Below are 20,915 nucleotides of genomic sequence, written 5' to 3'. Positions count from 1 at the left end.
GTGTCTGTGACTTGTAAATAGGAACTGGAATTGTATTTACATATCAAAAACCACTAGGGATGAGATAATGGCTAAAAGGGATATAAAAAGGGAAACACTGAACAAAGAGGGCACAGATATTGACCAGGCTGGTTTCTGGCATTCCTGTCTGCTCGCGAGAAGAAATTTTATTATTTTATCCGAATTTTGTGTCTCTGTGTATTTCTTTCCGAGATTTCCATAACAGTTTTTCTTGTCTTGTCACTTTAGCAGAGATCTCTGTTACTGTGTTGAAAGCAGTGGGGAGAGGGGTTACCCTTGGTTTGTTCCTGATCTTAGAAGAAAAGCTTTCAATGTTTCTCCATTGAGTATTGTGGTGTCAGGCAGGGGTCTCGGGGGCCAGGGGTCCCCCATAATGACCCTTCTTGTCTCTCTTGGTCCTCATCCTCATTCCACTCATGGATGAAGGAGTGAGGCTCTTATCGGAAAATGGGAGAGTCAAGACTGGTATAGAGCAAAGTGGAAGCTCATTTAGAGTGTGGCAAATGCAGAGCAACCAGAAGAGAAGCTATCTTAGCAGCAGAGTGGGCTGCAAGATAGGGAGCATCCTGCTCAGGATGCCCAGTGAGCGTGAGATGCACTGACAGGGGCAAACTGTTTTGTTGGTTGGTGTGGGCTGAACCAATCAGGCTCTTAGCCTTTGTTTCTGGGAAGGTGACAAGATCAGCATACAGTAAATGCAAGTACCACTTTCATAAAGGATACAGTAGGACACTTTTTTTCAAGCACACAGTACACAGATAAGCATGTGATGATTTTACAATGTTTGTCATTGGGTTTTGCCCTGTGTTTTTTCTATGTCCTTCTAGTCCTACAGAATGATGGTAGTTGTGGGCTTTTAATATATCACTTTTATCATGTTGTGGTAATTTCCTTCTATTTCTAATTTTTTAAAATAAAAGATGTATACATGTTGTCAAATGGCTTTTTTGTATCTCTTGAGATGATCTCATGATTTTTGTCCTATTGGTTGATTTTCACAAGTTCAACTATCTTTGCATTCCAGATACAAATCCCACGTGGTCATGAAGTGCGACCCTTTTAATGTGTTGTTGCATTTGGTTTGCTACTATTTTGTTTAGGATTTCTGTGCTATTGTTCATCAGGGATAGTGATCTTTAGTTGCCTGCACTGTTACATCTTTGTCTGGTACTGTGTATCTTTGTCGGGTAATTCTGGACTCATACAGTAACTATAGGTGTGTCCTTTCCTCTGATTCTTTGGAAGAGTTTGAGAAGAACTGGTGTTAATTCTTCTTTAAATGTTTGCTAGAGTTATCTGGGGAATTTATTTAGTTCTAGACTTCCCACTGTTGGGAGTTTTTGAATTAGTTTCAGTCTCCTTACTAGTTAATTACAAGTGTGCTCATATTTTCCATTTCTTTATGATTCACTCTTGGTAGGTTATATGGTTCCATGAATTTACCCATGTATTCTGGTTTATTCAATTTTTTGGTATTTTTTAGTATTCAAAATTACATATTAACAGAGCATATCTGAACATGTCATGCCAAGTAAAATCATCAGCCTGTCTTCAGAAAAACTGTAGAGCAAAATAGAGTGTGAGCTAATGTGTGTAGAACTGAAAGGTAACTCAAAAGCCACAAATTGGCCGGGGATTTAGCTCAGTGGTTCCGCCACCTCCCTCGCAAGTTCAAGGACCCAAGTTCAATCCCCAGTACCAAAAAAAAAAAAAAAAAGCCACAAATCATTTAAGCATTTTATTTTAAAACAAAGTTTAATTTTTAGTATAAAATAGTAAGTTTCCATGATTAGAAAAAATAGGGAACACCACCCCCAAACTTAGGAGAAAGCAAAACCAAACACTTTCCTGGGAAATATTGTGAATGATTCTTCGTATTTCCTTTCTGACTTTAACGGCTGGTTCAAAATCATTGGTTTATTCACCAACCACTCTGGCTGCCCCATTAGTAAAATGGACACCATGATTACAAGCCACGGTGCTCATTCACACAGCCATTGCTTTGAGGCTGTTATGAATGGAGGACTCTGTTCTTGGCAGAGGAAAGTGGCATATCACTAATGGTCATTACTCCAATTATCCAGCCACCTGCAAATGCTCCAGCCTTCTGGGTGATCCTGTGCTCCCATTCTCCTTATCTACCAGGTCTCAGTCGATTCCCTCTTTCTCCTTTTTCCAGTTTCTGTGGTTGGAACAATGAGGCTGGTTTTCAATGCTAGAAAAATCCCAGCAGATGTTTCACCAAAAACCAGGGCAGAGACACTGGGCTTGCTGAGTGTTACCTTAGCGAATGAGCCTGGGAATGTGGACTAAGGGGCTGAGACTCGAGGAAGAGAAAATGGCCAGTGCTTCACTTCTCCAGCGCATAGCACCTGGCTGGAAAGCCAGAGGCCCCGATGCCACCAAGCACAGTGCTTTCAGTGAGTGCTGCTTGGAGGGGGGACTTGGCTCCCTTCCACTCAAGTCCAAAAGGTGAGACCACTTGGCTTCCTTTTCACTGCCAGAAGGGTGATGCTGGACAATGGACACTGTAGGTCCTGCAAGGTGCTTGCTGTGTAGAAAGCTCCAGAAGGCTCTGGACCCACAGAGTGGACTCCAGGGGTACTGGCCAGAGGGTTCATGTTCTTCCTCCTCAGATTCTCACAGGAGCTTGGCTGCTTGGGAGAGCCCCAGTGTCCCCCACCCCTCGGCACTTAACAATAGAATTCCCTGAAATTGAGAAGAACTTCTAGCTCTGTGGGTCCGGCTGGCAGTGGAGAGAGCACAGCAGGTGCATTTCAGTTTCTTCTGTCTCGGGGCAGCTGGGAATGGGAAAGGATGGAGGGCACAGGGCTTCGGGGTGGGCACACTTCTGCCTGATTCCTGGCTGTGTGGCCTCAGGCAAGTTATCAGACCTCTCTGAATGCTGTTTGCTTGGTATCCCAGGAGCAACTGGGCTTACGCAGACAGCACTTGCCCAGGCAGGCAACAGAGGTGGGTTTTCTCCATGAGAGGCGAGGAGTGGCCCAGGAAAGCAGCTTCAGCTTCCCTTCCGGCCACTTTGCCTGGCATTACTCACTAAGGGCTTCTGAAGTGTTGCTCAAACAGTCCCAGGTAAATGCTGATCAATATCAGTTTCTGAAAACAGAAGCCGGGGACGTTGGTTCCCCTTGGCTGGCGTCAGCTTGGGGCCTGGCACAGGTGCTGGAATGATGTTATCTAGACCGCAGAGCTCTTGCGAATTCCACCTGGAGCTGCCCCAGAGGCTGCACAGGCAAGTTCAGAGCGAGTGGGCTTGAGCAGCCGCGGGATGGGGGTGAGGGATAATACCTGCCGCCAGTACCTTAGAGGAGGAGAGGCTTAGTGTGGCTCATGCTTTAGAACTTTCAGTCCTGCATGGTTGACCAGCTTTAGGCAGATCAGCATGGCAGAGGGGCCTGGTGGAGGAGAGCTGCTCACCTCATGGCAGCCAGGAAGTAGTGAGTGAAGAGAGGAGCTGGGAGGGGAGATGGACCCTTCCAGGTCATCTGCCCAGGGACTGCCTGGGGACACCAGGCCCCGCCTCCTAGTAGCACACGGAGCTTTCAAAAGCCCCACCTCTGAGCACCTGAGGCTTTGCAGGGACATGCAGATCTGAACAGAACAGCAGGTAAGGCTTTTGAGCAGAGAGGTGAAGTATCATTATCATCACCCGCCTCTGAGAGAAACTGCACCAGGAATGCATGGAAAATTGACTGGTAGATGGACACTGGCTCCTAGGAGACCAGGCGACTGATGTCCAGCGGGGAGAGGACAGGGCCTGGACCAATGGGGATGCAGAGGGCTATTAGTAGCTGTTTCCTTACTGACCACATAACTGAGATAACCAACTTATAAAAAGGGTTATTTTGGCTTACAGCTTTGGAGGTTTCAGTCCATGGTTAGCTGGCACCATTGCTTTTGGGCCTGTGGTAGCACAGTACACCAATGGTGGGTGCACATGTCCATGTGGACAGGAAGCAAAAAGGGGAGAACAAGGAAGGGACCAGGGTCCCACAGTCTCCTTCAAGAGCTCACCCGTGAGTGGCCTAAAGACCTCCTAGTAGGCTCTACATCCTAAAATTTCTGCAAACTTCAATGTCACAATCCTGGAGACAAAGCCTTAACACATGGGTGTTGGTGGACATTCAAGATCCAAACCAAGGCAAGGACTAACTAGAGACAACTTCTGAGTTAAGATTTCATGGACAAGAGGATCCAGGAGCAGGAAGAAGGTGGGGATGATGAGGACAAGCTACGTGCCGCCTAGCACCTAGAGGGATGTTTAGGGTATTTGATGGCAGCATTCATGGAGACAGAGCGGGAGGAAGAGGATGAGAGGAACAAGAAAGGGACACCAACATGGGAAATTGCGAGTCTGGAAGGAAATGGCTCCTGCTTGACTCCTGGTTCCCTCTTGCCCCTCATTTCTTGCTGTGCCACCTGCTGTTTGTCGCTGATGAGTGGTCATCTAGCCATCACCCACTCACCCACCTCCGCTCGTCATCCGCAAAGCTGTGAGTGCATACATGTCACACATAGCCCTTAATCCCCCTCAAGTACTCCCTCTCACTTCAAGCACTTTTACCGCATTGTTCTTATCACCTTCTGCAGCAGTTCTAGAAGTCTCTTTCCTGGGGATCTTAAGTTGCACTCTAGTGGCTGCCTTCATGTCCTGAAATGATTGAAAACATTTCCCTTTCGTGATTAATTTGACATTGGAGAAGAGCCAGAAGTTGCATGGTACCAGATTGAGTGAATAAAGGTGGATGAGGACACAATGTAATGTTTTTATTTGACAGAAATTGCCATAAACATTTTGAGTTGATTCAGGCCAGGGAGGCAGACCCAAAAGCACAACGAAAGACACTCGTGAAAGAGGACTTCCAGCCAGGCATGGTGGCTCACACCTGTTATCCCAGCACTCGGGAGGCCGAGGCAGGAGAATCAGCATGAGTTCAAGGTCAGCCTGGGCTGCAAAGGGAGACCCTGACTCGAAAAACAAAACAACAAAAAGAAAATAAAGAGGACTTCCAAGGCTGCTGCAAAAAGTGGCAAGAACAACGGGATAAGTGTGTTTGAAATGAATGGAAGTATTTTAAAGGGGTTGAATGGCAGTGTTTTTTACTGTAGTGAATTCTTTGCAAATTTAAACATTCACCACATTGTTTGATGTCACCCTCGACACTGAGAGACTCAGAAATGAGCATTCTGTCTGTCTTCAAGTCCTGGGCCGTGACGCTGTAGATCCTTTCATTGAATTCTATTCTAAGAGAAGAAGCCATAGAGAGAGGAAGTTGACTCAGGTCTGGCTCTGCTCACACACCGGCCTCACCTGTAAGAAGGCAGCACCTCTCACCCCCCACAAGTACAAGACCACGTGAGGGACTGAGAAGGGGGAAGCCTTAGGAAGGGGCAGCAGAGCAGCCAGAGAGAGGCCGCGACTCTCTGGATTGTTTTCAGCTCCTATCTCAAGATTGACTCCTCCTCTATAAGATGCATTTCACCTGACTCCTAATCCCAGCCCCATTGGGCCCATTTTCATCTAAAATGGTAAGTCCTTAAATCTTGGGCTTGGTTTTTTGTTTTTGGCATTCATTTTGATTTTTAAAAATTTGCATCAAATATCAAGTATCTTGAGAATGGAGTTTTCAGTGCCCCACTGACTCTGCTTCTGAGGCACGCACCTCGCTGGTCCCACCCCAGGCTGAGCATTCTGAGGGGGAGCAGCCAGAGAAGGAGGGCAAAAGAGCACAGTGTCTTGGTGACCACATGAAAAAGGCCATAAAGGAGAAGGTTGATACGACAGGGTGAGCATCAGAAACACAATGCCAAGGGAAAGAAGCCATACACAAAGGATCACAAAGTACATGATCCCATTTTTATGAAATGTTCCAAAGCAAATCTAGAGTCTGAAGAGGCAGAAGCTAGATCCCTGGTTGCCAGGGATGGAGAGAGGCAGTAACTGCAAATGGGCATGAGGTTCCTTGGGTGACCATGACATTGTTCCCAAATCAGACAACAGCCATGACTGCATGACTACAACTTCACTAAACTCCCTGAATCATATGCTCCAATGGGTCCACTGGATGATATGTAATTCCTATCTCACAGGTAGCTTTTTAAAAAAGAATGAAGGTTGCATAAAGTGAGAATTGAGAATTAAGCATTGAATGAATAAAAAAAGAGTGAACAACTTAAAAATCAGCTTTGTCCCCTCAACAAAAGAATGCTTCAGGACACAGAGTGGAAAGAAAAAAGAAGCCGGGAGGCTCAGGTGGCAGCTCCTTGTCAAGCCAGGAGAGAGCAGGTGCTGCAGCCTCACTCAAACTCCTGTGGGGAAAATCTGCAGAAGTGTTTTGGAGCAGGAACCATCACCATTCATCACAAGATTTAGGAGTGAGCATCACAGGGTTTTTTGCCTGGCCTTTGGACCGTAGTCTCATTTCTGGAAATTTCTCCTAAGGAGAGAATTGGAGTGATGGAGGTGTGTGTACCCAGAGTTGCTTATTGCACAGCCCATTGTAATACTGGAAAAAGGAAGCAACCTACCTGACCAGCTGGCTAAATGAAACATGATCTCCCAAGGGATGGGATATCATGAAGCAGCCATTTAGGATCATGCCACTGCTGAGGGAAACATGTTGGAGTAGTGTCTTGGTCACTTTTCTCATTACTAAGACAAAATACCCAATGCCCAAAGTTAAGGGATGAAAGGTTTATTCAGCTCATGGTTTGTAGCAGTTTCAGTCCATAATCAGCTGGCTCTGAGGCAGGGTGGATCACAGAGAAGAAACAGTTCATGGCAGGCAGAAGGCAGCAAAGCAACAAGGGACTTTAACTGTCTTTCTGCCCCTTTTATCTTATCCAGGCTACTTAAGGCAGGCAGCACTCACACCATTAATCCTAGTGCCCTTGAGCCTACCACTGCACCATGAATCAGTCCTAGTAACACACATTGTAGATGCAGCCACCTCTGAAAATGTCCTACCTGTGACTACATGAAGCTTTGGGGGACCTCTAAACACAAACCATAACAAATAGAAACAGGAAAATGCAGGATAGTGGGGTGTAAGCAGAGGTCAAAGCCACCACATGGCATTACATGTGTGTAGGGTAAGAGCCAAGCAGCACCTGGAAGCAGAGCTATCTCAGAACGATGAACTGGTTTACAGGTTTATTCTACATCAGGACTGTGTGCAATAGGACAGTTTAATGTGTGTCTTCTCTCTGTGGATACAAAGTGTAGAAGTTATGTATCTTTCAGTTTACAGCTTTATAGGTGAGGAAAGTAAGATTCAGTTCAAGAAAATGTGTACAGGCTCTCGCCATTTGCAAGAGGTGGAACCCAAACTTTGGCACCTCTCAGTGTTTGTAATTATAACTCTCATTTTTTCTTTATTACAAACATTGTGAGAATCAACAAGGGCTGGACAATTTGTGAGCTCTGCCCAGATAGCAACAGCCAATACTCAGCAGAGTCATGCTGCTTTCTTTGTTTCTCCCGTCTCCTCGCCCTGGCCCAAGCCAGAAGAGCAACTGCCCATCTTGTAGGCGCCCCCTCCAAACTCACCTGTGGAAGAGTCGTCACAAAGTCACGGAAATTGAAGGACCCTAGTTAGCAAGACAGACTCCATATTGCTGCTGAACGACCCACCTGCCTGCCCTTTAGATGAACTCAAAAGGAAGAAGCTTAGAAACCTCCCATTAGAGTCTCTTAGAAACAACAATTAATCAACTGTTGTTTTACAAATGTTCTAACAGCAGGATATTCTGCTTCTGTACCTTTTGCTTGCTTTACTAGTCCTATCCCATAGGGGGGCCTAGAAACTGCTGGCCTCAAAGGTGTATAAAATATGTTAATCTCCCCCCAGTCAAGGCTGGACTCTGATGCTCGGCTCGTAATAAACTCCTGTGTGGATTTAATATGAGTCTCTGGTTGGTTCTCTCTCACTGGGTGTAACAGAAATGACTGTGGGCTTCCTGGACATCACACCACAGGCCACCCAGAAGAGCCTGCAGATGGTGGCCCTGCCTAGCTGGGCGTGACTCTCCTACCAGGGTGCCCACTCAGCTCCCACCTGGCTGCAGGAGCCTGGGCCCTGGGGTTTCTGCCTGAGAAGGACAAAGAACTCAGCTGCCTCGGGGCTGAGAGTGACCCTGACAATCTCAGAGCTTGTGGGGCTGGGCTGGGAAGATGGACCAGGCCATGGAGGTGGGGTGGGACTCCAAGGTGAAGGAGACCTCAGAAATGTCACTCACCTGGCTGGGAGGAGGCCCTGGGATCTTCATCCTCAAGGTGGGACCACAGCAGAGGAGGGGCAAAGTAACCCACAGGTCCCTTTCAGTTACCCCCTTAGCACCCGAGAGCCAACCCATCACTTAGCTCATTCTTCCCTTCAGATACGCAAGGCACTTGCCCCTTCTGTTCATTCCCTTACTTGGCCTATCAATTCCCTTCCATCTTCGTCCTGCTAATTTAATAATTTAAAATGGATTTTCAGGTGCTGAAGGAGGGTGAGAATAGACTCTCAAGGTTTGAACCGTGGGACCTGACTGAAGGGAAGACTTAGAGGAAGGGGGAACAGATGAGGGACAGACAAACCCTGTGATGCTGAGGAGCCATCGTGCTAAAAGGCAGGAGGGGGACAGAGTGCGGAGCCGCTGGGGGCTGTGCCTGGGGAGACAAAGCTGTTGTCAGAGCTGCCGGGCTGCGGTGAGGAGGGCCAGGGAAGACAGCTGCGCCCTCCTCCTCTCTATGCTCCTGTCCTCCTGGAGGGCTGCAGGCCAGCTGCAGAGTGGTCCATGACCACGGCACCATCCCCGGGCCAACCCCCAGGGCCACAGGCTGAGGCGGAGCAGGCTGGAGTCGGGAAGCCAGGGGAGAGACAGCACCGACTGTGACCCATCTGGCCAGGTGTTCAGCAGAGGAGATGAGAAACTGACAGATGATTAACATCCCTGCGGCCCGGCAGAGAGGTGGGACTGGTGTGGGTGTGAAGACAGAGTGTGGGCTGTAAAGCTGGGTGGAAATGGAGGACATGGCCTGGGTTGTGGGGGGTTGGTTCCTGAAGGCTCCTGAGCAGAGAAAGCACTAGGCCCAGCCTGCGATGGAGGAGCACAGTGGGCAGAAGCAGGTGCCGTGGTGACGTCATTTCCCTCAAGGGGGACAGGGCGCAGGAACACGTGGAGGGGACAGGGTGACTGGCTGTGGACACCGCGTATGAAATACTTGTGATTCCCCCAAGCAGAGTGCTGGGTACCGCACGGGAGGAACCGTGGCTTGGACGGAGGCCTGTCCTCAAGTCCTGGCTCTGCCAGCAGCCAGCTGAGTGGCTTCTTCGGCCTTGTTTGACCAGTGATCCTCTGAGCCATGATGTCCTGAGAGCTGGCTGGGAAGATGGGACACAAGTCTGGGCTGGGGACATAAACGTGGGGTGGTCAGCAAACAGCCAGAGGCCCGGGCTGGTGGACTTTCCATGAGCGGGTGCAGAGAGGAGCAGATGAGCAGGCAGGGTCCCCAGAGGAGAATGGGGAAGGCCAGGAAGAGGGGGAGGACGGGGCCATGAGAGGAAGCCAGAGGCGTGGGACAGGAGTGGACCACAATGAGCCCTGGGATTGGCCTGCTAGAAGTAAAGTGATGGGGAGCCAGCAGTGAGCTGTGAGGTCTTCTGGGAACCTGCAGTGAGAGCCTGCTCCCAGCTCCCCTAGGAGAAGGGCGCCTTCCTTCCGTGAGGGCAATGCGAGTGCGGGCCTCCACGCCCTCCAGGAAGCCCTCCTTCCCTCGATGCACAGAGCAGCTGCTGACGCCCCTGTGCTCCTGCACACACAGCCAGCCTCCCCCTCAGCTCCCCCGACAACAGTGCCTTCCTGGGATTGCGGGGCGGGTGATGGGCGTCCTGACCCTGGAGGGGTGCAGGGGCCAGGCCACCCTGAGGATGCTCATCCAGCCTTCCCCACACCAGAGGTCCCCACTGCCGGCTGCCCACACACCCCTCTCCTGGGCCCCTCTCCTCCCTGCACCCCGCCTGGGCCTGCTCGAAGCAGGTGCTCCTTATCCCCGTACTGGATGGAAATAGGCACCCTCCCCGCCTTCTGTGCTTGGTCCCTCCAGGGTTGCACTGGGCACTGGGTCAAGGAAAACCCAGGGTAACCAGGTCTGGACCACAAAGCTTCGACATCTTGACCATGTGCTGAGTCTGCCTGGGAAGAAAAGGTTGTGGAGATGAGCTCCGGCAACCTAAGGCTGCGGCCAGGTTCCTACCAGGCAGCTCCCATGAGCAGAACAGAGAGAAGGAGGAAGAGGAAGAGGAAGAGGAGGGCCTGGGAAGGGGGAGGGGAGGGGGAGGCGCCCCTGAATGGGGTGGTTTGGCTCAGCAGGGAGGTGAGAGGCGTGCCTGGGATGACCGGAAGGACCTGAATAAGGCAGGCTTGCAGGATGCTGGGAAAGGTTTTCTGGGTGTAGGAACTGAAGGTGCTCACTGTGGAGGGATGCAGATCACTGGTGTCCTCGGCAAGACACATTCTAGTAGCACATCGGGTCAAAACCCCATCGGCAGAGCTGCAAGGGCAGGAAGTTGCCCAGTGGGGACGATACGCTCTCTTTGGGATCCTTTCACTGTAACAGGAAGCAGAAGAAAATGGGGTGGTAACAGGAGGCTGTTGTGTCAAATGAAGTTGTGCTTGTTTGTCCTGAGGCGAAGTCATACAGTACAAATTAACCATGCCAAAGTGAAGATCTCCCGGGCACGTAGCACGTTCAAGTGCTGTACAACCATTGCTTCTATCCACTTCCCAAACCTTTTCTTTCCTCCAAAGGGCAGCTGGTTACACAGTACATCAGTTGCCCCCATTTCTTACTCCACTCGCCCTGACCACTAATCTGCTTCTGGCTCTGGTTTGCTAGCTCTGGGCATTTCATATGAACAAAATCATACGGGGTGGCGGGGGAGGCTTTTTCTGACTGGCTTCTTGCACTTCGTGTAATGTTCCCACAGTGCATCCATATTGTAGCATTTGCCAGTATGGCACCACTTTTTATGGCCAAATACTATTCCATGTGTGCACTGACCGTATGTTGTTTATCTTCTTATCCCATGGTGGACACTGGGGCTGTTTCTACCATTGAGCTATTGTGTATAATGCTGCTAGGAACATCCCTACACAAGCTTTTCAACACGTGCTTTCAACTCTCTTGGATGTATACCTCTGAGTGGAATAGATGGGGTCATGGGGTCCTCCTATGTCTACTGTTTGAGGAATTGCCAGACTGTTTTCAGCAGAGGCTAAGCCATTCCATATTCATGACAGTAATATCCGAGATTCCCATTTTCTTTGCCAATATCTTAGTTTTCTTTTTTTAATGGGAAATGCTAAGACATTTCCCCCTACAGCCTGCAAGGAGACAACAGAAGGAGAAATGGTTGATTCTGAAGAGAAACAGGGTCATTGCTGGAGGGAATTGCTGTGGGTCCCCCAGACCCACAAACGGGAGAGTGCTCCAAACCGAAGACCCTTGGTCTCGGACTGGTGAAATAAACAAAGAAACACGGCCCCCATGGAGGCCTATCCTGATAAGGGGCTGCCCCTGATGAGGGCTGCAAGGACAGGAGTGGGAAACAGAGAGGAGACAGCAGGCGGATTTGCTTTAAACCTCAATTCTCACTCACAAACATAATATTTGGGGCAAGCGGTCAAATTTTCGGGTATGTGCCACAGGTGCCTGGTGTGAGGCGGTGTTGGCTAAAGGCGTTGCCCTTCTGTTGGCTCATTCTTTCCACTACACTGTGAATCGCTGGGTGGAAGGAACAGCTCACCTTCCTTTGCAGCCTTCTCAATACCTGTGTTGGGTACATAGTGGGGGCTGCCATAACATTTAAGAACACATAGCAAACAGAAAGTAAAGTGATGACAGAGATTTCCCAATGATCATAAAGCAGAAAATATTTACCAGGCACTCGCCGTGGAGTGGCAGGTCCAAGGGCAGAGTGTCATTTGCTCTACAGCACATGACCTTCAGGCCACCAGCCCTCGTTTCCACTTTGCCGAGGCGCCACGTATCCAACGTCACAAGTTTGTCTCACGTTCCCCGGGTTTCCATCTGACTCTGATGGGAGGCCGTCTATTTATAAGGCGTATTCTGCTTGCTCTTTAGACTGGAATGGGCTGGGGAAGTCCAGGGCTCAGGTGAGTTTTTATAGACTCAGTCTGCTTTGGGGAGGATTTCAACAGTGACCGAGGCTAACAGAGCAGCTGGAACAGGGACTTGAAAATCAGCTTCACAGGATTCTGGGGAAGGCTAAGTGAGGAGATGCACAGAAAGTGTTTATTGTGGTGTCTGACAAATGTTAACATGAAAGGAAGTTGATTAGGAGGAATCATGGCTACGGTTATTATTCCAGCGTCCTGTAATCGGATCCTCTCTCTCCTCTCTTCTCCCTTCCTTTCCCTGTCTCTCTCTCTCCTTCTCTCTCTCCCTCCCTCCCTCCCTCCCCCTCCTCTTCCTTCCCCTCCCTCTTCTCCTCCTTTGGAAGCTCTATTTCAAACCTTCCCTATTTTTCACATTCATTTTCAGTTTCTTGTTTTAGCTTTCAATCCATGCTAGCATCACACAGACAACCCTGAACATGAGAAGAGTCAAGGCCAGTATTAGGGCGCTAGAGCACTCAGGGCCTAGGTATATTGTGGGGTTCTCCATTCTCCCACCTGCAGCTTGTTGGAGGCCCCTGACTTTGCTCAGTGCCAGCATGTTAGAGGGACAGCACAGGCAGTGACTTGAGTCACTTCAGTGAAGGGTGGACTCCAGCCGACCCAGCCGGGGGAGGGAGAAAAGTCCATTTCCAACAGGTCCTGCCTTTGGTGATATACTGACGCTGGCTACTTCCCTTCTTTGCCTTTGTGCTTGCACCAAGCACAGCCTATGGTATCTGGGTGCCAGGCCAACCTCTGTGGCTGGCTGTGTGGATAAGTTTCTCCTCTCCACCCCAGCAGAGTGTCAGATTCAGGGTTTGGTCACTGCCAGCAGCAGAGATAACAGAGGTAATTACCTAAGTACTTGATCCAGGGACAGCCAGGCTGGGAGCCAATGAGATTGCCCAGGCACTGACCTGGCCACTCACCCTGTGGCTGCTGCCTGGTGGGGAGGCCTGGCGGAGTGGCCATGGGCTGCCCATGGGGCAGATGGGTATCCAGGGGGCTGGGGCAGATGGCTATGTCGGATGGGTACAGTGGCTTGCTGCTCTTTAGGAACTGGCACTGCCTCACCGGGGCACCAGCAGTGCTCAAATCTGGGGCTGCCTCGATGTTCACACTGTCACTTTGGGTAGGAAAGACAGGGAGCTGCCATTTTTTGAGTTTTCGCCATGCACGGAGCTTGTGTTTGTTTATTTTATGCATTTTATTTTGTTTTATTTATTTATTGTTCTATTGAAGCCTTAGAGCTTCACTTGAGGGAGTTTAGGGTTCCCCAGGGAAACACCAAGCCGTGCAAACGGACAGGACCTTGCCTGTGCCTGCCGGGCCATCCGCGGCCACTGTGCTGGCCTGTGGGTCGTGGCCATTTACATGGGCATCACACAGGGAACTCACCTCATCCTGTCCTTTCCCTGTGTGAAGCCAGGGCAGCTCCCCTGAGCAGTGGAGCCTGCTGACTCAGCGGCACTTCCTTTGGTCGGGGAGTAGATCAGAGGTGGCTGTGAGTGAGAGAGAAGCCCAACCCTAACCTAACATTCACCCAGGTGCCAGCATCGTTCCTCATTTGCAACATAGCCTGGGAAGGCTGTGCCCATCTCCCATCCTCAGCTGAGAGCACTGGTGTCCCTCTCCGCACAGAGGCTGGCCTCTTCGGGGCTGGCTGAGCACCCTGCCCACCCCAGGCCCTGTTCTCTGCCCTGCCGGGGTCACATGTTTACCACTCCATGATTCACTGACACCACTCGTTGCCTTCTCTTCTCCCCCCACCACTTCTGCCCGCATCCCTTCTTCCTTCATGTGTCTGCCTGCTCTGGCCTTGCTCTCTGGTGGTTCCGATGGTGCATGCATGTGGTATATCCAACAAAGCTCCACAGCTGGAATTGCATCCTAGTTGTTCTCAAATGCCAACCCCCAGGGGAAGCTTTGCACACCCACCATCTTCCTTCCACCTTTGAGCCATGGATGGACCTTTAGCACTGTCCCACAGCTGGCCAGGCCAGGCCATTAAGCGGCTCTCTTGGTTCCTTAGGGATCTTCTCTTTCCACCCACTCTCCCTGGATGAACTTACCTAGTCCTGCGGCATTAATCACCATTGAATTCCTTCCCAGCCCAGACCACTTCTTGAGTACCACTTTTATTTCCAGCTGCTCAAGTGATACTTATGCTTTGATGACCCACAAACATCTCAAGCCTGACACTTCTAAACAAAATTCTTCATGTCCTCCCACTCCCAGATTCGTGACTTTTCTGAGGCTTTAACAGCTCTGTGAATGACAGGTGCCATTCATTAGACACCAAGGCTTGGCCAAGCGTTTCCCAGGCCTTTTGAATGCAGTATCCCTCACCTGGCAATGACTATGTGAGACAAGGGTAACTGTGCTTCTGGTTTGGTAACTCTCCTTCTGTCAGAACCAGCAAAGCTAGCACGGGACACAGGTTTCTGAGGCTTTGTCCTTGTCCCTCTGCTCCTGTCTTTTCAAATTCTGGTTCTTCCTTAGCTATTTGGAGACCATTTTCATCCTCAGGCACTTGTAGGGCCACTGTGCCATATGATTCCAGGGTAACATTTATGTCACTGGTGTGAATGGCAGTTTTGGACCATTGCTCGGTGACAGCCGTGTGAATAGGCCAGCACAGAACGAGCCCCGGGATGTCAAGGCTGTGGTCATTTGCTTCGTTTGTCCCCTACCATCCCTTCTGGACCTATTTTCTTACTTCTCTCTTCCACCCCAACCCACCCATTCTGCTCTTTGGCCAGAAATTCTGCCATCCTGACGCTGAAGTAGGGCAGGTATGGTGCTCACGTCTGAGGGAGAGGGGTGGGTCAGCTGGGGTTCCTGGAGATGTCCACACACAGGTCCTATCTCCCATCTATCCATCTATCTAGATTTAATTTAAGCAACTGGCTCTTGTGATTATGGGAGCTGAGAAGCCCCAAATCCACAGCAAGCAGGCTCCAAATTCTAGCATTGCTGATGTTGTTGTCTTGTTCCAAAGTCTGGAAACTCAGCAGAATCTCTATGCTGTCCTGTTTTTGTTTGTTTATTTTCCTGGTAGTGGGGATTCAAACCTTGAGCCTCACCTCCATCATCTGGTGAGAGCTGAGTGTCTTTGCAGAGTTTAGAAAGCAGAACTTTCAAATGTTATTTGCACTCTGCTTGGTTATGTGAGATTGTAAGGGCTGAATTTATTTTCGCAAAAAAAAGGTTGTGTTTTTTTTTTAATTTAAAGGAATTTTGGGGCCCAAGATTTAGCTCAATGGTGCTGCTGCCTGCCTCACAAGTGCAAGGCTCTGAGTTCAATTCCTGGTACCAAAAAAACAAAACAACAACAAAAAAATGTAAAGCAATTAAAAGAAAAGTGTTTGTGTAGTTATTACAATATTTTCAACATAGAAAATTGGAAAACTATGAGAAAAAAATAAGATAGAGAAATATTCCACCCCTGAACTACATCCCCAGCCTTATTTATTTATTTATAGACAGGGGCTTGCTAAGTTGCCCCAGCTGATCTCAAAATTACAGTGCTGCCTCAGCCTCCTGAGTAGCTGGGATTACAAGTGTACACCACTACGCCTGGTTTATGTTATAGTCTTGAGGGATCTCTCCCTCTTCAGGGGACCTCCACTTTTTCTCTTCAGGTCTCTCACTGACTGGGTGCGGCCCACTCACATTATAGAGGGCCATCTGTTCTGCTCAAGTCAGCCGATTGCAAATGGTCCTCATATCAAAAAAATGTCTTTCCAGCCACAGCCTAGCAAGTGACAGCGTCATAGCCTAGGTAGGTGACCCATAAAGTGAAGCATCACAGGAGGGACCGACACTGGTGAGAACACAGACACCCAATCAATTGCATTCCTGCTGGGCTAGCGGGATGGGCACAAAGAAGTGGGAAGACTTCCAGGAGGAACCAGGTAGGACTCAGCAGGGAGCCTGGAAGGTGCTGTAGGAAGGAGAAAGCAGGAATACCCGGGCAGCAGCAGAGAGGCCTGCAGGAGCTTCAGGAAAACAGGCCCAGAGCTGGAGCATCCCCCACATGTGGGCCAGGATGGGAGAAGTGGGGATGACCCCTGAGGGCAGGACCTCCAGTGTCACACCGGAAGCTCACTTTTGTCAGGCTGCTGAAATGACTGTGGACCTCCACGCAGCTCAGAGCCTGACATCCAAGGAGAGCTGTGTGTCCTGGCAGAGTGAGGAAGCAGAGCTTCAAACGTTATTTGCACTCTGGCTGTGTGAGGCCTTAAGGGCTTTATCTTAAAAAAAGAGAAAAAAACCAAACAAACCTTTAAAAAAAATTTGAAGAATTAAAAAAACTTGTTTATCTAGTTATTGCAGTATTGGAGAAAACTGGGAAGCTATGGGAAAACAATAAGATAAAAATTGGTCCCAATACCACAGCCAAGAGGGGGTACAGCTCATGTTTGGCTCTTCCCTGCCAATCTACATTTTAGGTGCCCAAACATGTGTCTGTCACCAGTCCATCTCTGCACCCATCTCCCTGTCCTCCTGCCCAGTGCTGGGCCAGCCTTTACCTTCCATGTGCCCACAAGGAGTCTATGGGGGCTTCCGAAACACCTCTGCCCCTACAATGCCAGCTCTGTGAGACAGGAAGAGAGCTCCCTGGTTCAGAACCACATTCCCGTAACCTACGAGGCTTAATGTTTGTTGGATAAAATAACTTAATGTAAAAGTACTACATTTGAAGTACAAGTAAAAATATGCACAGGGTTTAGGAACATATAATATTTACTAGTGTAAATCTAGTAATAAGTACATTTACATTTTTTCTTATTGTTTTTGAGACGGGTCTCATTATGTAGCTCAGGCTGCCCTCAAACTCATAATGATTCCCCTGCCTCAGCCTCCTGAGTGCTGGGATCACAAGGTGTGTGTGCTGCCACACCTGGTTAATAAGTGCATATGTTCTTCATGTTGAATAATGCATGTTTGTCTCTGTACCTTTCTTTATTTGTCAAGTAAGAATTTACTATGAACATTTGTCTTCTGACATCAAATGATCTTGTGTGAGATGATTTTTAAAGAGCCCATGAATTTCCATCATGTGGATGTACCATAGTATGGTCAAACTTCCCTTCTACATATGCTTTCCTATTGTGAATATCCCTTTTCTAACATGACAAAGTATTGCTATGGACATTTTGGACTTAAATCTCTGTGCACATTTGATTCCTGATGTATGCTATATTTTTACAAATGGAATAGTTCATCCAAAGGGTATAATTACTTGTGTGGTTCTAGAAACATGTTCCCAGACTCCAAAAAACCTGTGCAATTTCTACTTCTGCCAGGCTGGTGACTTAAGTTATTGTTGGTGATTGTTTCAACTTGACAGGTGAGATTGGCACTTTGTTTTAACTCACACGGATGTCGTTGTCACCTCTTAGAGACAGACTGTCTGGTGTTTCCAAAATACACCCCTTTGTAAGCAAGACCTTGTATCAGGAACATCACAGGGAACAGCCTGTACTGAAGCACACGGGGGAAGGCAGATATAGCCTAAGCCCATCTTGTAGGTGGAGAGACTGAGGCCAGGAAGGAGCAGAGCAGAGTCCTGGTCTCCGGGGACCTGGAGTCCCAGTGAGGACACTACTGCGTCTCATCTTGGTGTCTTCGCCTAGTGTCCCTCTCCAGTGACTTCCCATCCTGCAGCAGCAAGTGTTGAAAGTCTTCTCCTTTTCCTCTCTCTCTCTCAGGAACGACAGGACCCCCACAGTCCCAAACGTCAACCATGAAGCTCGGTGAAGCGGACCCCGCAGAACACAAAGAAAGTGAGCTGGCGAAAAAGAAAGGGGTAGGTCCTGCTCCTGGTCCTCCCTTGTGCACGCATCCTGGTGACCCCAACAGTCTCTGCTTGTCCTTCGCCCTCCCTCCTCCAGGGGAAGCAGGACTGGGGTAAGGGCGGAAAGAGAGACAAGCAGGCAGTGACAGGAAGCAGAGTTTTATGGGGAGGAGCTGGGTGAACTGTGGGATGTCAGGATGGGGCTCTGGACACACACGGTGTCTGCAGCACTGGGCTGCTGCTGGGCTGCAGGACTTGGCAGGGCCCACTATTCGAAAGGTTATTTCTTAATCAGGGACAATGGTCAGGTCACGGTCCTTAAGGATGCACCCAGATCCATCCCCTGTTCCCCCTGCCTCTTCCTCTAGGAAGCCCTTGGCAACTACAAAGATTATCGCCCTCCTTGGTGCTCCTCGTGCCCTCTCTAAAGCCAGATTCAGGAGCTAAAGCCAGAGTGACCACTCTGTGCTGGACCTGTTTGTGAGTCTCCCATTTGGTTCTCTTGGTCATTCTAGAGCAAGGGCAGCACGGTCCCCATCTTCCAGGCAGGGAACTGGGGCACACAGAGGGCTGCAGCCACCTGGCCAAGGCTCTGTGGCTAACCAAGGTGGACCCAGTCTCAAACGTTGGCCTATCTGTGCCTCTTCTCCTGGGATGGGCTTGGAGGCAATGTTGACTTGGAAGAAAACATGTCCATGTTTGCAATGATCCTATATTCGGCAGTTCAAAGATCAACACAGGTCCCTACACAAACTGCCAGGGAAGTGCAAACAGCACTGGCCTCACACAGACATGAGGTGGAGGGTCAGGTCAGTGAAGCCACTTGCTCAGGTCACAAGGACATGAAGAACCACGTCACATAGACAGCAGTTCCCCTTCCTGGACACTGTGTCTTTGCCTGGTGCTCATATGAGGTGAGGCAAGGATGTGCATCTACGTATTTGGTGTAATGAAAGATAATATTCTACTTAAATGATGTTTGCTAGAAAACTCCTTTCTTCTAAGCCTTTTCTGCTGGAAAATGTTCACATTCTCTTAGCCAACCTTCTAAGCTTGGGACATCATCGAGGGGACAGTTGGAGTCTGGTGAGGCAACCGTGACAAAATTCCAAAGATGGGGCTTAAACAGCAGAAGTGCTGTGGTAGCCTCAGGTCTATGACTCAGGTGTGTACAAGGCTGTTTCTATCACTGGCTGGGTATGGGAGTCCCTGAACTTAACCCACCCCTTTAAAATAAGTATGCAGGTTAACTGATTCCCATTACAGATAAAGAATTTTCAGTAAGTGTCAGTAAAAGAGGCATGAGAAGGATTTATTAAGGAGAGATATAGGATGCACTCAAAAGTGGAGTGCTGGTGCTCAAAGAAATGAGGTGCATTACAAGCCAGGGCAGGGCACATTTAAAGGCTGTTTCCATATGGGTGATCTCAGATGTGTAATTCTCACTGACTGCCAGGTTTCAGTGTAAGTTGCATATAGATATATGGGTCTGAAGTTGAGATATGGGTGAAGACATATGTCTCCAATGCAGAGGCTTTCTGGGCTGGAGGAAAAGGCAGTTTTCAGGTGAAAAGGGTCTCGTGCCTGGGAATTTTCAGGTTATTGTAAAGGCCCTTTAGGAATGTGATATTATTCTCTGTAAGAATGGAAGGGGAGAGGATCACATACCAGGTGGCCTCCAGAAGCAGGAAAAGAGCTTGTTTTGAAGCTGTAGTTTTTCTTAAAAGTACAATTTTAAATTCTCAATTTCCTGGTTTCCTTCCTATCCATTTTTATTTCTTCTGTCCTACCTCAGTTCCCCCTGAGCCTCTCTCCTTGGCTTGTGGATGGCATCTTCTCCCTGAATCTGCATGTGGTCATGTTGCAGAATTCAAGAGACAGGGGAGACCACTAGGAAATAGGAGGGTTTTGTTAGGTGTGTACCTGACCCAGCTGAACTCATGTCCAAAATGCCAGGCCATGAACAAAGGAGAAGATCCATTTTTATACATTTGTTGAGGGGGTTGGCAGGAAATGGGACAAAGACAATTATTCACTTAGTGACAGTTTAACAGATTAACCTTGAAACAATACACACATAAGGAATTTCAGGAGGTCATGGGCCTTGTTTATAGGAACGCAGGGTCAACCTTATCTGTATCTCTTGAGAGAAAAGTCTCTAAGATGTAAACAGAGTCTTCCTTATCAAATACCTGAGCAGAGGTCAGACTTGGAGGGAGGCAGATTCCTGAGAACCCAGGACATCTCTGGACTCTGGTTGCATCATCTTGCTGTTTGCCTTATCTGTAGCAGAGCAGAGGTCAGCAGTTGGGGGGATCTGAGTGGGGAGCCACAAGAAACTGGGAGAGACTGCTTTCAGCTAGGAAAACTGATTTTTTCTCTACGTTTTCCTTTAGTCATCTTGTAAGGACATTTTTCACATTGGACAGGGACCCAACTAATCATCTCATTTTACCTTAATTACTTCTTCAAAGACCCTGTCTCCAAATACCATCACATTTGGGATGCTGGGGGTTAGGACGGCAACATATGAATCTGGGGGACACAATTCAGCCCATAGGATGTGCATAGTCCCTGCCTTCCAAGGTATGGAACACAGAAACAGCAGGGAAAGGTCAAGGGCAGCATCTGGAGGAGGAGGAGGGCATCAGGGAGCTGAGCCTTGAGGGCCCAGCAAATCAAAGGCAGTTATTGCACAGGGCCAGGCAAACCCGAATGTGCAGGAGCTCAGGACATATTGGTAAGTGGATGTGTGAATGAAGGGTGAGTGGTGGAGCAGCTGAACATCCCCCAGACAGAAACATCGATTCCATCACCATGTCTCTGATCAGAGCCAGGTTTCTCCGGGACCACTTCAGAGCACAGATCCCAGGCCACATTGTCCCTGAGCTTCAGCTCTTCCCTT

At 49.0% G+C, this 20,915-nt stretch overlaps 1 protein-coding gene across 20 annotated transcripts in view; it reads left to right on the top strand.

Moving 5' to 3' along the window:
• Positions 1–20,915, top strand: part of Slc2a9 (solute carrier family 2 member 9) — a 205,138-nt gene that overhangs the window by 10,038 nt on the left and 174,185 nt on the right. For 18 of the 20 annotated variants that reach the window (XR_015441268.1, XR_015441269.1, XM_087187348.1 and 15 more), the window contains one exon: positions 17,925–18,022. Coding sequence is in view for 18 of the 20 variants with exons in the window: in XM_087187348.1 (XP_087043474.1) it covers positions 17,925–18,022 (98 nt within the window). In the remaining 2 variants the exon portion in view is untranslated. Of the gene's footprint in view, positions 1–12,047; positions 12,205–17,924; positions 18,023–20,915 lie in introns of those variants that run through there. The other 2 variants (XM_087187356.1, XM_087187351.1) reach the window with 1 other exon arrangement.

The sequence above is a fragment of the Heterocephalus glaber genome, unplaced genomic scaffold (genome assembly GCF_053883595.1).
Source record: "Heterocephalus glaber isolate CG9 unplaced genomic scaffold, H.glaber_assembly_v1.0 deba00001509, whole genome shotgun sequence".
In the NCBI taxonomy this organism is placed as follows: Eukaryota; Metazoa; Chordata; class Mammalia; order Rodentia; family Bathyergidae; genus Heterocephalus; species Heterocephalus glaber.
Note: the sequence above shows the minus strand (reverse complement) of the source record. Positions and strands in the feature narration are given on the sequence as shown.